The 13,235-nt window shown below is 56.4% G+C and overlaps 1 protein-coding gene across 1 annotated transcript in view; it reads right to left on the reverse strand.

The window, feature by feature from the left end:
• Nucleotides 1-675: 675 nt before the first annotated feature.
• Nucleotides 676-13,235, reverse strand: part of ZFR2 (zinc finger RNA binding protein 2) — a 42,873-nt gene continuing 30,313 nt past the window's right edge. The window contains exons 13-19 of the mRNA XM_011967458.1: nucleotides 11,377-11,548; nucleotides 9,195-9,333; nucleotides 5,696-5,790; nucleotides 5,189-5,284; nucleotides 3,013-3,124; nucleotides 1,888-1,985; nucleotides 676-852 (exon numbers count right to left, since the gene is read on the reverse strand). Coding sequence (XP_011822848.1) covers nucleotides 676-852; nucleotides 1,888-1,985; nucleotides 3,013-3,124; nucleotides 5,189-5,284; nucleotides 5,696-5,790; nucleotides 9,195-9,333; nucleotides 11,377-11,548 — 889 coding nt within the window. The remainder of the gene's footprint in view (nucleotides 853-1,887; nucleotides 1,986-3,012; nucleotides 3,125-5,188; nucleotides 5,285-5,695; nucleotides 5,791-9,194; nucleotides 9,334-11,376; nucleotides 11,549-13,235) is intronic.

Raw genomic sequence — 13,235 nt, forward strand, 5'->3', positions numbered from 1 at the left:
AGGCCCTCCAGGAGGGGGTGCTACTCCCGGGGCTGGATGGTGTCATTTCTCTAACAATTTAAGCACAAATGTTAAAAAAAATTTCTTTTAAGTGACAAGGTCTTCTGTTCCCCAGGCTGGAGTGCCATGGTGCAATCACAGCTCACTGCCCTCCTGGCCTCAAGGAATCCTCCAGACTCAGCCTCCCTACTAAGTAGCTGGGACTACAGGTACACACCAACACTCCAGGCTAATCTGTGTTGTTTTTTTTTTTTTTACTAGAGACAGGGTTTCGCCATGTTGGCCAGGCTGGTCTTGAACTCCTGACCTCAGGTGATCTGCCCACCTCGGCCTCTCAAAGTGCTGGGATTACAGGCATGAATTACTGCGCCTGGCCACCAACCACGCCAAGCTGATTTTTAAAAATATTTTGGAGAGATGGGGGGTCTCACTCTGTCATCTAGGCTGGCCTTGAACTCTCAGGCTCAAGCAACTCAGCCTCCCAAAGTGCTGGGATTAAAGGCATGAGCCATGGTGCCCGGCCTGAAGCACAAGTGTTTTAAAAGAAACCTACAGAGCGTTACTCAAAAGGAAATGACCGTCGTCCAACGTCAGGGATGATGCTGCCATTGGTCAGTGGGCACACGTCCAGGAGTGCAGGGATGCGAAGGCCCGCAGGCTGGGGAGGCAGGTGGCTCACACGAGCCCCTCTCCATCCCGCTGGCCCCGCTTCTTCTCCCCTGGGCCCTCCTCGGCCTCGCCAGGTCCCCGCTGCCTCTTCCGGAAGCGGGCCCCAAGCCGGTGTCTGGGTGGCAGGAGATCCATGCCCAGGACCTTGTGGGTCTGCCGGAAGGCCAGCATTCTCAGGGCGTGCTGCGGGGCACATACAGCCCATCAGGACCCCCGCCCACCCTGCTCCCCGAGTGCTGAGGACACAGAGGGGCTGGCATCTGTAGCCACTAGCAGATGGGCCAGGCCTATCCTGTGTCCCTCGAGACACTCCTCCTACCTTTTTTTTGGAGACAGAGTTTGCTCTGTTACCCAGGCTGGAGTTCAGTGGCGCAATCTCAGCTCATTGCAACCTCCGCCTCCCGGGTTCAAGTGATTCTCCTGCCTCAGCCTCCTGAGTAGGTGGGATTACAGGCATGTGCCACCACATCTGGCTAATTTTGTATTTTTAGTAGAGGCAGGGTTTCACTATGTTGGCCAGGCTGGTCTCGAACTCCTGACCTTGTGATCCGCCCGCCTCGGCCTCCCAAAGTGCTGGGATGACAGGTGCGAGCCACCCGGCCTGGCCGACACGGCTTCTTACGACTGCTGAGCTTGGGCCACCGCAGGGTCTGAGGAATTTTCGCTTGGTGCTAGCTGACTGCAAGAACTGTCCCAGGAGGCCCCCCACTCCACTGACCACCAGCTCTTTCCACCTCACTGCAGGACCCCACATCCTGCACCGCGAGCCATTTCACTGATCCCTTTAAAAGCAAAATTCAGAAACGTCAGACCCGCTGTGGTTTGGTTTTCGTGCTGCTGGGAGATTTTTCTTATAAACAAATTTGCAAACAAGAAAACCACAGGTGAGGGCTGGACAGGCCGAGCTGCTGGCTACAGCTGGGCTTCTAGGACCATGGTCAGCGATGTGGAGGGAGGACAGTCCCTGCCCGTGAGACTTGAGGTCTGGGCCTCGTTGCAGTGGTGGCTTTGGCTCTGAGCTGCCAGCCCCATGCCACCATGCCAGGCTGGCCCTGTCCCCATGCACGGTCCTGCCACCCACAGGCCACCCTCCTGTTCCTGTACATCTCAGTAGGAGGGAGAGAAGGTGGAACCTGGGCCATTTCGGGGAACACTGCACAGCTGCAAGCTGGAGCTGGGACCTGGGTGTCACCCCTGCCGTGGACTTGGCCCTCCTACCTGGGCGCTGGCGGTCACGTCTTCCCGCTCTTGGAGGGTCATGGGCTCGAGGGCGTCTGTCTGGTCTCTCTCGCAGGGATCCTGGAGTCCGGGCCCATCTTTGTGAGGGGGAGTGGGAACAGCAAAGAAGGCGAGAATGCCCTCGTGAAAGACGGTGACAGGGCCGTCCCTCGACACCATGGGGCCCCAGGGGCCCGTGCAGAGGGCTATACTTGCAGCCTCTGACCCTCAGGCCTCTCTCAGCAGGTCAGGGTTTCACCCGGGCTCATGAGGGAGTCCTCCCAGCCCCTCAAAGCCCGTTGGGCTGCCAGCACCTCCTGGGCTTTGTGTGTGTGTGTGTCTGTGTGCACCCGTGCATATGCACATGTATGCTGATGTGTGTGTCCATGTGGGCCCATGTGCGCCCATGTGCCCATGCGTGTCCATCTGTGCACGTGTGTGCCCACGGGTGTATGTGCATGTGTGCCCGTGTGTGCACTCATCTGTGTGCATGCATGTCCGTGTGTCTGTGCATGCATTCATGTCTGTGTGTGCCCGTGTGTGCAAGTATGTCCGTGCATGCCTGTATGTGCACTCATGTCCGTGCGTGTGCGTGTGCGTACCCACACGTGTGCTTTACATAATGGCTCAGGCAACGGGCCCAAAGCTTTATGCTCCCTTTTCACTTGATATCCTATGTCACTAAAAATGACTCAAAAACACCCTTTTCCATATCTGACCGCCACCCTCTCACACGAGTGTGTCCTGCCGCGTTCTCTTCTCTCTGCTGGTGTAGAACGCACTGTGCTGGGCAACTCCGCACCCCCTGTCATCTGAGCTCCTGGCTGTTCCCTCTGGATAATCTTTGGAGGACAGGCGCCGGGGTGGCCACCAGATAACATAACCGTTGTCTCCTGGGTGGAGGCTGAGACCTCCCTTCGGGGACCTGTGTGTCTGTGCCCTGCGTGCAGGGTGGTGTCCTCCATGGCCGCGGCCCCGTCTGCCTTCCTGCTGGGAGCATGTGTGTGTCGTGGGCCGCTCTCGTGCCTGGGTTGGACACTTCCTCTGTGTCTGTGACCCCAGCTGTTTGTACCACGGCCATGAGTTTGCTGCCCACCTTCTGGGCCCTCCGGCCCGGCGACTGACCTGTCAGGAGCGTTCCGGTGGCCACGCACTCCAGGACTCGCCTGACCGCGTCCCCAGGGCCCAGGGGCCCCGCCGCACTGCTCACAGCCTTCTCCACCAGCAGCTCCATGGCCTGGTGGGGACAGAAGAGCGGCTGCTGTGCTTTTGGGGGGTGCCGCAGCCCCTGTCTGCCGGGGAGGTCCTGGGGTCCCTGGGATAGGAGGCCCCCTCAGCTCTTTCTCTAACTCCCACCACCCACTGAACTTCCGCCGAGGAGGGCGGCCCGTGGCGTGGCTCTGCCACCTCCTGGCACGGCCACGAGCTGGTTTCTTTTTTTTTTTTTTTGAGAGCAGAGTCTTGCTCTGTCGCCCAGGCTGGAGTGCAGTGGTGCAGTCTCGGCTCACTGCAAGCTCCACCTCCCAGGTTCAGGTGATTCTCCTGCCTCAGCCTCCCATATGGGCTGGTTTCTCCACCCCTCTGAGCTTCAGTTTCCCCAGTTGGTCCACAGTAACGTCACACACCAGTGTCACGCACACTGTCTGCCGCGTGGGGCCCGCCTCAGCTGAGGGGAAGGAGCCACCCTACCCCACCACGTCCCCGTGTGGCCAGCTCCCGAGGGCAGGAGGGGATGGGGCAATGCTGGCCTCCACGGCACTGTGTGGCCGCCTCTTCAGCCACAGCCGGAAAACAGGTCTCAGGGAACACAGGTTTTCTCCACGTCGGGACAGCCACACGCTGGTCACCCAGCACGGAGCTAGCTGCTGTGACCTCCTCCCAGGAGTGGAGAAGACGTTTCCCCCAAACAATGGGTGTGAAAGGCCGGGCGCGGTGGCTCACGCCTGTAATCCCAGCACTTTGGGAGGCTGAGGCGGGCGGATCACTTGAGGTCAGGAGTTCATGATCAGCCTGGCCAACATGGCCAAACCCCATCTCTACTAAAAATACAAAAATTATGTAATCCCAGCACTTTGGGAGGCCGAGGCGGGCAGATCACGAGGTCAGGAGATCGAGACCATCCTATCCTGGCTAACACGGTGAAACCCCGTCTCTACTAAAAATGCAAAAATTTAGCCGGGCATTGTGGCGAGCGCCTGTAGTCCCAGCTACTCGGGAGGCTGAGGCAGGAGAATGGCCTGAACCCGGGAGGCAGAGCTTGCAGTGAGCCGAGATCGCGCCACTGCACTCCAGCCTGGGCGGCAGAGCAAGACTCTGTCTCAAAAAAATGACTACAAAAATAAAAGTAAAAAAGAGACTTAATCTCTACCAAAACAAACAGCCTCTGCACCACGCTGCATTCTGGACGCTGGGCAGCGGGTGGGTGTGGATGAAGGACACGGGCCTGGTGGCGGGGACCACAGGCAAGACACCACTGCAGGGTGGGATGGGGGGACACCACTCCAGTGTGGGATGGGGGGACACCACTGCAGCACAGGATGGGGGACGCCACTCCACTGTGGGATGGGGGGACACCACTGCAGCACAGGATGGGGGACGCCACTCCACTGTGGGATGGGGGGACACCACTGCAGCACAGGATGGGGGACGCCACTCCACTGTGGGATGGGGGGACACCACTGCAGCACAGGATGGGGGACGCCACTGCAGGGTGGGATGGGTACACCCGCAGGGCAGGGGAGGAGGCTGGGTGTGGCTGGCTGGCTTGTGGCTGGTGGAGAAGGTCTGGGGACTGGATGGGTTCCTGGGGTCTCTGTGGGGGGCATGGGCTTGGGGCCTGCTCCATGAAGCTTGTGTGTGGGGGGTTCTGCTGCTGCTTCTCCCTCCTCTTTCTACCAGGACAGGCGGGGGGTGGTGTGAGAGCCACAGGGGGTCTCCTCTCCAAAGCAGGTGGGTCTGGGCTGGGTCAGCCAGAGGCCGGTGTGCAGCCAGGATGGGGAGTCCAGCTTCCGCCCCTCTGCCCTGGCGCCACGAAGTCGGGTAGACACCGCACATTTCCCTGGCCGGTCCCGCATTTTCATGCGAGGTTCTGGGTTTTGAATAATGGTAGTCAAATGAGGCTGTGGAGAGGGCCGTCTCCCCCGCCCAGGGGACCTCAGGGACTCCCACGGCCTCTCTTGAGTGCTACGTCTCCCGCCGGCTCCTTCACGGGAAAGGGTTTGTCTCTCGACCTGGGCCTGTCACGGCCACGGAGCCCCTCGGGGGTCCCAGTGGAGGGCTGGGCTGCCAGGCACTGCCTTACCCAGGCTGGCAGGGCTGCCCAGGTGGGCACACGCCGGCAGAGGTCCCTCAGGACCCTGATGACGATCACGCATGGCTGCAGGCTGCTGGCTCGAGCCTTCGGGGGAGAAGCACACGGTTCACTTTCGGGGGCTCACACGGCCACATGGTATGGCGTCGTGAGCATGAACCCCGGGGAGGACAATGGGGAGCCCTGGCGGCCTCGAAGGTGGCAAGTGGAAGCAGAGTCCACTTCCAGATGAGGCCGGTGCCACCAGGCCGTTGTGTGGCCACGGGATGGCAGCGTCCCCACCCCCAGGACAGCACCCACTCCTTCCACGTTTCCTGACCCCATCAGCCGGGAGCCAGCGTTGGTTGTCAAGTCAGTGCTCAGCCAGGAAGCTGATGGAGGGCGTCCTGGTCTGCGAGCCCACGAGGCTGAGGCGGCCGCGCCGGCTCAGGCTGGTGCCTCTGAGACACGTTCCTCAAAGTCACCCCTCTCCCCATGTTCCACCCCTGCCCCCCTGACCTGAAACCACCGGGCATGACGGAGGGCGGCCAGGGACTCGAGGCACTTCTCGGAGCTCAGGACATCACCTGGGTCAGCCTGAGGCTTCTCCACGCCTTCTAGAAGAAAAACCTCAAGGTGTGCGGGGAAGGCACCTTATCCCGCTCTGCTGCCGATGGGGTGAGGGGCTCGATTTGGGCCCCTCAATCCTTTCTTTTTTGAGACAGAGTCTCACTCTGTCACCCAGGCTGGAGTGCAGTGGCACGATCTTGGCTCACTGCAACCTCCATTTCCTGGGTTCAAGTGATTCTCCTGCCTCAGCCTCCCAAGTAGCTGAGATTACAGGTGCCCGCCACCACATCTGGCTAATTGTTGCATTTTTAGTAGAAACGGGGTTTCACCATGTTGGCCAGGCTGGTCTTGAACTCTTGACCTCAGGTGATCCTCCCACCTCGGCCTTCCAGAGTGCTGGGATTACAGGCGTGAGCCACCGCGCCCGGTCTCAATCCTTTAGGCCTCGTTTTATCCATCTGGGGAATGAGGGTTCCTCCCAAATTGTCCTGCTAAGACACAGTGAGGACCAGACAAACCGTTCCTGGAAAACCTCATCTTCTGGGAAGTTCTGAGCTTACCTATTGCTACTGAGGGATTTCAGCCCTGACACTCTCGCTTAGCCGATGAGGGAGAAGATGGGAAACTAGGAATTAAGCCAGATTTCTAGAAACTTCCACATGCATCATAAAAGGGAGAAAGTGGGTCAGATTTCAACACGTCCTGTTGTTGACCACAATGGCCCCAGAGTCTGGGAGAGATGTGGGTCCCTTTTCCCTCCCGGGTTATTATTTTCCTTCAAGAATATTTTTCTCGGTTGGGCGCGGTGGCTCACACCTGTAATCCCAGCACTTTGGGAGGCCAAGGTGGGCGGATCATGAGGTCAGGAGTTCAAGACCAGCCTGGTCAACATATCGAAACCCTGTCTCTACTAAAAATACAAAGATTAGCTGGACATGGTGGTGCACGCCTGTAATCCCAGCTCCTCGGGAGGCTGAGGCAGGAGAATTGCTTGGACTCGGGAGGTGGAAGTTGCAGTGAGCCAATATCGTGCCACTGCACTCCAGCCTGTGCGACAGAGTGAGACTGTATCTCAAAAAAAAAAAAAAAAAGAAAAAAAAAGAATATTTTTCTCAACTGGAAAACAGTGGTTCATTCCTGGAATCCCAGCACTTTGGGAGGCTGAGGCAAGAGGATTGTTTGAGCCCAGGAGTTTGAGATCAGCCTGGGCAACATGGCGAGACCCTCTCTCCACAAAAAATAAAATTAGCCAGGCATGATGGCACACACCTGTGGTCCCAGCCAATGGGGAGGCTGAGGCAGGAGGACTGCTGGAGCCCGGGTGGTCAAGGCTGCAGTGAGCTATGACTGCACCACTGCGCTCCAGCCTGGACTACAGTGACACACCAAAAACCAAAACAGGATATTTTTCTTATTTCATTACATACAACACTGTGGGAGGGCCTGGTTCATTTAGGTCAGGGGATGGTGCCCAGGTTTCCCACTGGTTCACAACCATCCCCGCTGATCTGTCAGGGAAATGACTCCTTTGGGGCAGAGAGGGAAATGGCAGAGGTATATATGAGGAACGGTTTTTTTTTTTTTTTTTTTCACGGAGTCTTGCTCTGTCTCCCAGGCTAGAGTGCAGTGGCGCAATCTTGGCTCACTGCAACCTCCGCCTCTTGGGTTCAAGCAATTCTGCCTCAACCTCCTGAGTAGCTGGGACTACAGGCATGTGCTACCATGCCCAGCTAATTTTTGTAATTTTAGTAGTGATAGGGTTTCACCATGTTGGTCAGGCTGGTCTCGAACCCCTGACCTCAGGTGATCTGCCAGCGTCGGCCTCCCAAAGTGCTGGGATTACAGGTGTGAGCCACTGAGCCTGGCCAAATTTTCTTTTTTTAGAGATGGGGTCTCACTACGTTGCCCAGGCTGGTCTCAAATTTCTGGGCTCAAGCGATCCTCCCACTTCGACCTCCAAAAGTGCTGGGATTAGAGAGGTGGGCTGCTGTGCCCGACCTAGAAAGGGAGTTTTAGAAGCTCACCTCCCACCCACCACGCTGGGCCTAGGGAGGGGAAATGGGGGCAGGAAAAGGCCAACAGGAAGTGCAGTTTCCTGGGGGGTGGCTCACGGGTCTTCGGTCGCTGATCAGTCCTCACAGGATTTCCGCTTACTTCATCACCCACCCAAGCCAGGAAAGAGCCGCTGTCTAGTGGCCGCCAACCCTTAACCCGCCCCCACCACGGCGCCACTCCCCAGCCTCCTCCGCATTTGTGTCAGAGCCTTCGGCTAGCGCTGAAAGCCACTCTCTTCCCCACACTGTACTTTTTTAGATGACTATTTGCGAGGACCAATCGTGGCTTTCCATTTAATGATTCAAAGGCTCTTCTTTAAAAAAAAAAAAACAAAAAAACAAAAAAAACCCTGAAGCTTTAAAAAACAAATTGGGCCGGGCGTGGTGGCTGACGCCTGTAATCCCAGCACTTTGGGAGGCTGAGGTGGGCGGATCACCTGAGGTCAGGAGTTCGAGACCAACCTGGCCAACCTGGTGAAACCCCATCTCTACTAAAAATACAAAAAAATTAACTGGGTGTGGTGGCGCACACTGGTAGTCCTAGCTACTCAGGGGCTGAGGCAGGAGAATTGCTGGAACCCAGGTGGTGGAGGCTGCAGTGACCCAAGATCGCGCCACTGCACTCCAGCCTGGGCGACAGAGCAAGACTCTGTTTCAAAAAACAAACCAACAAAAAATACCAAATCGAGGGAAAGAGAAACCTCAGTAGGTCATGGCCCTCAGTTATGACCAAAAAAGATTATAAAGGGGGTGAAAGATGATAGAGTTTGGAAAACTGCCCTAGAGACTGTTCTGGAAGATTCCACAGCTGGCTGAGACTTCGGGAGCAAAGACGTGCAGTGTGTTACCAATGGCTGCCTCCGCTGTGGCTGCTGGCCAAGACCCTCGCTGCCCCCAGCCTGGCCCAGCCCCTCACCCACCCTCCCAGGCCCGGCAGGTCTGGCTTTAAGCCCCCCGATCCCCCAGGTTTCTAATCAGTGGTACTGGGACTGCGGTGACTGACGGACAGAGTCAAACTGAGCTTCTGCTGTGACCCGGGGGAAATGGCTCAGACCTGTCCATTGTCACTGGGGCTGGTGTCGCCAGGACCGGAGAAGCAGGTGCCAGCCCTGGGTCAGGGCAAGAGAGGTGACACGGTGTCACTTGCCCGAGCACGGCCCCTGCAGCCAGGCTGTGAGCCCATCTGACGCTGTCACCGACTCGCCTCCTCTGCTGCCCGGAGACCCAGCTCTTGTGTGACCCATGGAATCCTCGGGGGCACCAGTGCTGGAGTGTGGCTGCTGTGGCATTTCCTGCTCAGGGCAGAGGCGGACACTGCCCCAGGCCTGGGTGTGGGGAGCGCCCTCGGGAAGCGTGCGGGGGGACAGTGGTTGGAAGGAAGGGCTGTGCCGCACCTGGGTCGGTGGAGGGGTCCTCTCGCATCAGGGGTGAGGTGATGGATACGGTGACCTGCATCCTGGGCTCCTCGCAGGAGGAGATGACAATGTTGGCTTCAGGGTCAGAGGAGACCTCATACTCATCCTCGGTCACCATCTGGGAGGGATAAATACAACACGAGGCCACCTTACTGCAGCCCAGATTCATGTGTAACTCAGCCAGGACGTGGTTGGTGTGTGTAAGTTAATCCTGTTGGCCCTTCCACACTTGCTGCCAGGATGCCAGGCCCTGTGCCCCATGTCTGAAACCTCCAAGTGACCAAGAGACAGCTGCAGCCCTCTAGGAGCACACACATGTAGAGATATGTACAGACAACAGACCCTGTGATATAAGGAGCTTCCATATGTAAAGAACACCTATAATTCAATAACAAGAAGATCAGCAATCCAATAAAAAATTGGTGAGTGAAGTAACAGATACTTGGCAGTAAAAGAAACACAAATGGCCCTTTTTACACAATGACACACATTACCCCATAGTCAGGGAGGAGTAAATTAAAACTAATGAGATGCCACCATCTCCTGTTGGAAGGACATAGTTCAAGAGGTCTGTGTCACGGTCTGCTCTTCCTGTCCATGGTCATCACCCTCCATGCGGCCTGTGCTCACACCTGAGCCTGGCTTCCCACCTGAAACCCACCCTCTCTCCCCTCTCTCCCCGATCTTCCATCCCTTCCCTTCTCAGGGCCTCCTTGCTGCAAGTCAGCCCCCAGGGGCTCTGTTGACATGACTGGGGTGGAGGCTGCCAGCTTCCCCACAGCCTTAGCCATTCTCATGGTACTCAGTTATTGTCTCTGCTACCGGGCTGCAAGTCTTCCAGAAAGCAGCGGCTGTATCTGTCACGTTGTAGCCACTGACATGTTGTAGGTGTGCAGGAAATGTGAGATGCCATCATGGAAGTCAGAGCATGTCACTCCCCTGCTCAAAACCCTCCAGCCTCCCCACTTCCCTGAGAATGCAATCCTAGCTCCTGGTATGGCCTTCAGGCCCAGCTTGATCCAGGCGCCCCCTCATTCCCTCATGCCCACCCCTCCTTGCTCTGGGCCTCCTGCTTTTGGCCTCTGCAGGTGCTGGTCCTTCTATGGGGAACACTGTCTCCCTGACCAGGCGCTGCCCATCCCCTGGGCATCCAATGTCCACTGGAAAAGTCAAAGGAGTAAGGCTGAGTTATCCCAGGGATGGTGACAGACGCTCAGGAAGAAGGAACGACTCTGGGGACCAATTTTTCATTTTTCTTTCTTTCTTTCTTTTTTTTTTTTTTTTTAAGACAGAGTCTTACTCTGTGGCCCAGGCTGGAGTGCAGTGGCACGATCTCTGCTCACTGCAACCTCTGCCTCCAGGGCTCAAATGGTTCCTCTGCCTCAGCCTCCTGAGTAGCTGGGATTACAGGTGCCCACCACCACGCCTGGCTAATTTTTCTATTTTCAGTAGAGACACGGTTTTACTATGATGGCCAGGTTGGTCTTGAACTCCTGACCTCAGGTGATCCAACCGCCTCAGCCTCCCAAAGTGTTGGGATTACAGGCATGAACCACCATTCCCAGCCCGATTTTTCTTTTTAAACCTAAGATGATCAATTTAAATCCTCCAGTGTGAGAAGAGTATATGAAAATTCTCTAGAGGAAAAAGTTCAGTTGACATCTCACAGCCCTAAAATTGAAATTGGGTTTTTGCCTTTTCTTACGGCTTCCTAGTCATCATCGCTGCAAATGTTTTCTGTGCAGCTTTAATCATCATTTACTTTTTTTTTTTTTGAGACGGAGTCTCGCTCTGTTGCCCAGGCTGCAGTGCAGCAGCGCAATCTCAACTCAGTACAACCTCCGCCTCCTGGGTTCAAGTGATTCTCTCACTTCAGCCTCCCACGTAGCTGGGATTACAGGCATGAGCCACCAGGCCTGGCTAATTTCTGTATTTTTAGTAGAGATGGGGTTTCACCATGTTGGGCAGGCTGGTTTCAAACTCCTGACTTCAAGTGATCCACCCACCTCAGCCTCCCAAAGTGCTGAGATTATAGACGTGAGCCGCTGTGCCTGGCTTAATGCTTCTTGTATCTTAAAGTCGTTTAGTAACAGAGGTTCCTGCGAGGAGAGGGCTGGCAGCCAGACGCCTGGAGCAGCGATGGGCGGGGTCCTGACCTTACCTGGAGCTGCCGGGGCAGCTGCTGGGCGATCCTCCGCAGCAGGCTGTGCGTGGGCTTCTTGGAACAGAGCAGAGCGAGGCGCACGTTCCTGTCCCCGCGCAGGAGGAGGCCTTTCGCCAGGATGCCCACCCGCATGACGCCTTTCAGGACCCGAGCCGGGGGGGCAACGCTGCTGTGGGGACAAAGTCACAGACGTGAGCCGTCAGTGGAGAGACGCGGGGTACCCCAGCTGCCTCGCTCCTGAGCGACAGGGACCCTGCCATTTGCAGATCCCCTCTGTGCCTCGGCATCCTCATCCATGAAATGGGACCAGGCGACTCTGTGGGAGGCGCTTGCGGGATGAAATGAGACACTGTGAGATCACAAACTGGCCGGGCGCGGTGGCTCACGCCTGTAATCCCAGCATTTTGGGAGGCCGAGGCGGGCAGATCACTTGAGGTCAGGAGTTTGAGACCAGCCTGGCCAACATGGCGAAAACCTATCTCTACTAAAAATATAAAAATTAGCCGGGCATGGTGGCGGGTGCCTGCAGTCTTAGCTACACGGGAGGCTGAGGCAGGAGAATCGCTTGAACCCGGGAGATGGAGATTGCAGTGAGCCGAGATTATCTCACTGAACTCTAGCCGGGGAGACAGAGCAAGACTCCGTCTCAAAATAATTAATAACAATAATAATAATAATAATAATAATAAAAATTAGCTCGGTGTGGTGGTATATTCCTGTAGTTCCGGTACTTGGAAGGCTGAGGCAGGAGAATGGCGTGAACCTGGGAGGCAGAGGTTGCTGTGAGCCGAGATCACACCGCCATACTCCAGCCTGGGCGACAGAGTGAGACTTGGTCTCCAAAAAAAAAAAAAAAGCAGAGGGCAGGTTCCTAGGTGCTCGTTGTACTGGGACACTTTGCAACCCACAGGTGCGAGGCTCACATTTCCTATATGGAGTCAGTACTCTATGCCCCAGCAAAAGGAAACCCTCAGGCCGAGTGGATCAGCCAGACACAAAAGGTCACACGGTGTGCGACTCCATTTCTGTGAACTGTCCAGCACAGGCCAATCCACAGAGACAGGGCGGGCACGCGTGGGTCCATGAAACAAAATGAGGAGTTTGCTTAATCGGGACAGTTTCTGTCTGGGAAGATGAGACAGCTCTGGAGATGACAGGGGTGTTGTTGGCACAACTGTGTGAACGTGCTGTGTGCCCCTGAACTGTGCACTTAGACAGGTTAACATGCTCAGTGTTGTGTGATGTGGATTTTACCACAATAGAAAAGCATTCAAAGATTAGAGTGAACCTGTAATCCCGGCACTCTGGGAGACTGAGGTGGGAGGATCGCTTGAACCCAGGAGTTCAAGACCAGCCTGGCCAACATAGCGAGACCCCCTCATTGCTACAAAAAGTTAACAATTAGCTGGGTGTGGTGGTGGGCGCCTGTAGTCCCAGCTACTCGGGAGGCTGAGACGGGAGGATCGCTTGGGCCCGGGGGTCTGAGGGTCAGTGAGCTCCGATCACGCCACTGCACTCCAGCCTGGGTAACAGAGCGAGATCTGTTTCTTAAAAAACAAAAAGCGGCCGGGCGCGGTGGCTCAAGCTTGTAATCCCGGCACTTTGGGAGACCGAGACGGGCGGATCACAAGGTCAGGAGATTGAGACCATCCTGGCTAACATGGTGAAACCCCGTCTCTACTAAAAAATATTTTTAAAAAACTAGCCGGGCGTGGTGGCGGGTGCCTGTAGTCCCAGCTACTCAGGAGGCTGAGGCAGGAGAATGGCGTAAGCCTGGGAGGTGGAACTTGCAGCGAGCTGAGATCCGGCCACTGCACTCCAGCCTGGGCGACAGAGCGAGACTCCGTCTCAAAAAA

Source organism: Mandrillus leucophaeus, unplaced genomic scaffold (assembly GCF_000951045.1).
Source record: "Mandrillus leucophaeus isolate KB7577 unplaced genomic scaffold, Mleu.le_1.0 Scaffold8, whole genome shotgun sequence".
NCBI classification, from domain to species: domain Eukaryota; kingdom Metazoa; phylum Chordata; class Mammalia; order Primates; family Cercopithecidae; genus Mandrillus; species Mandrillus leucophaeus.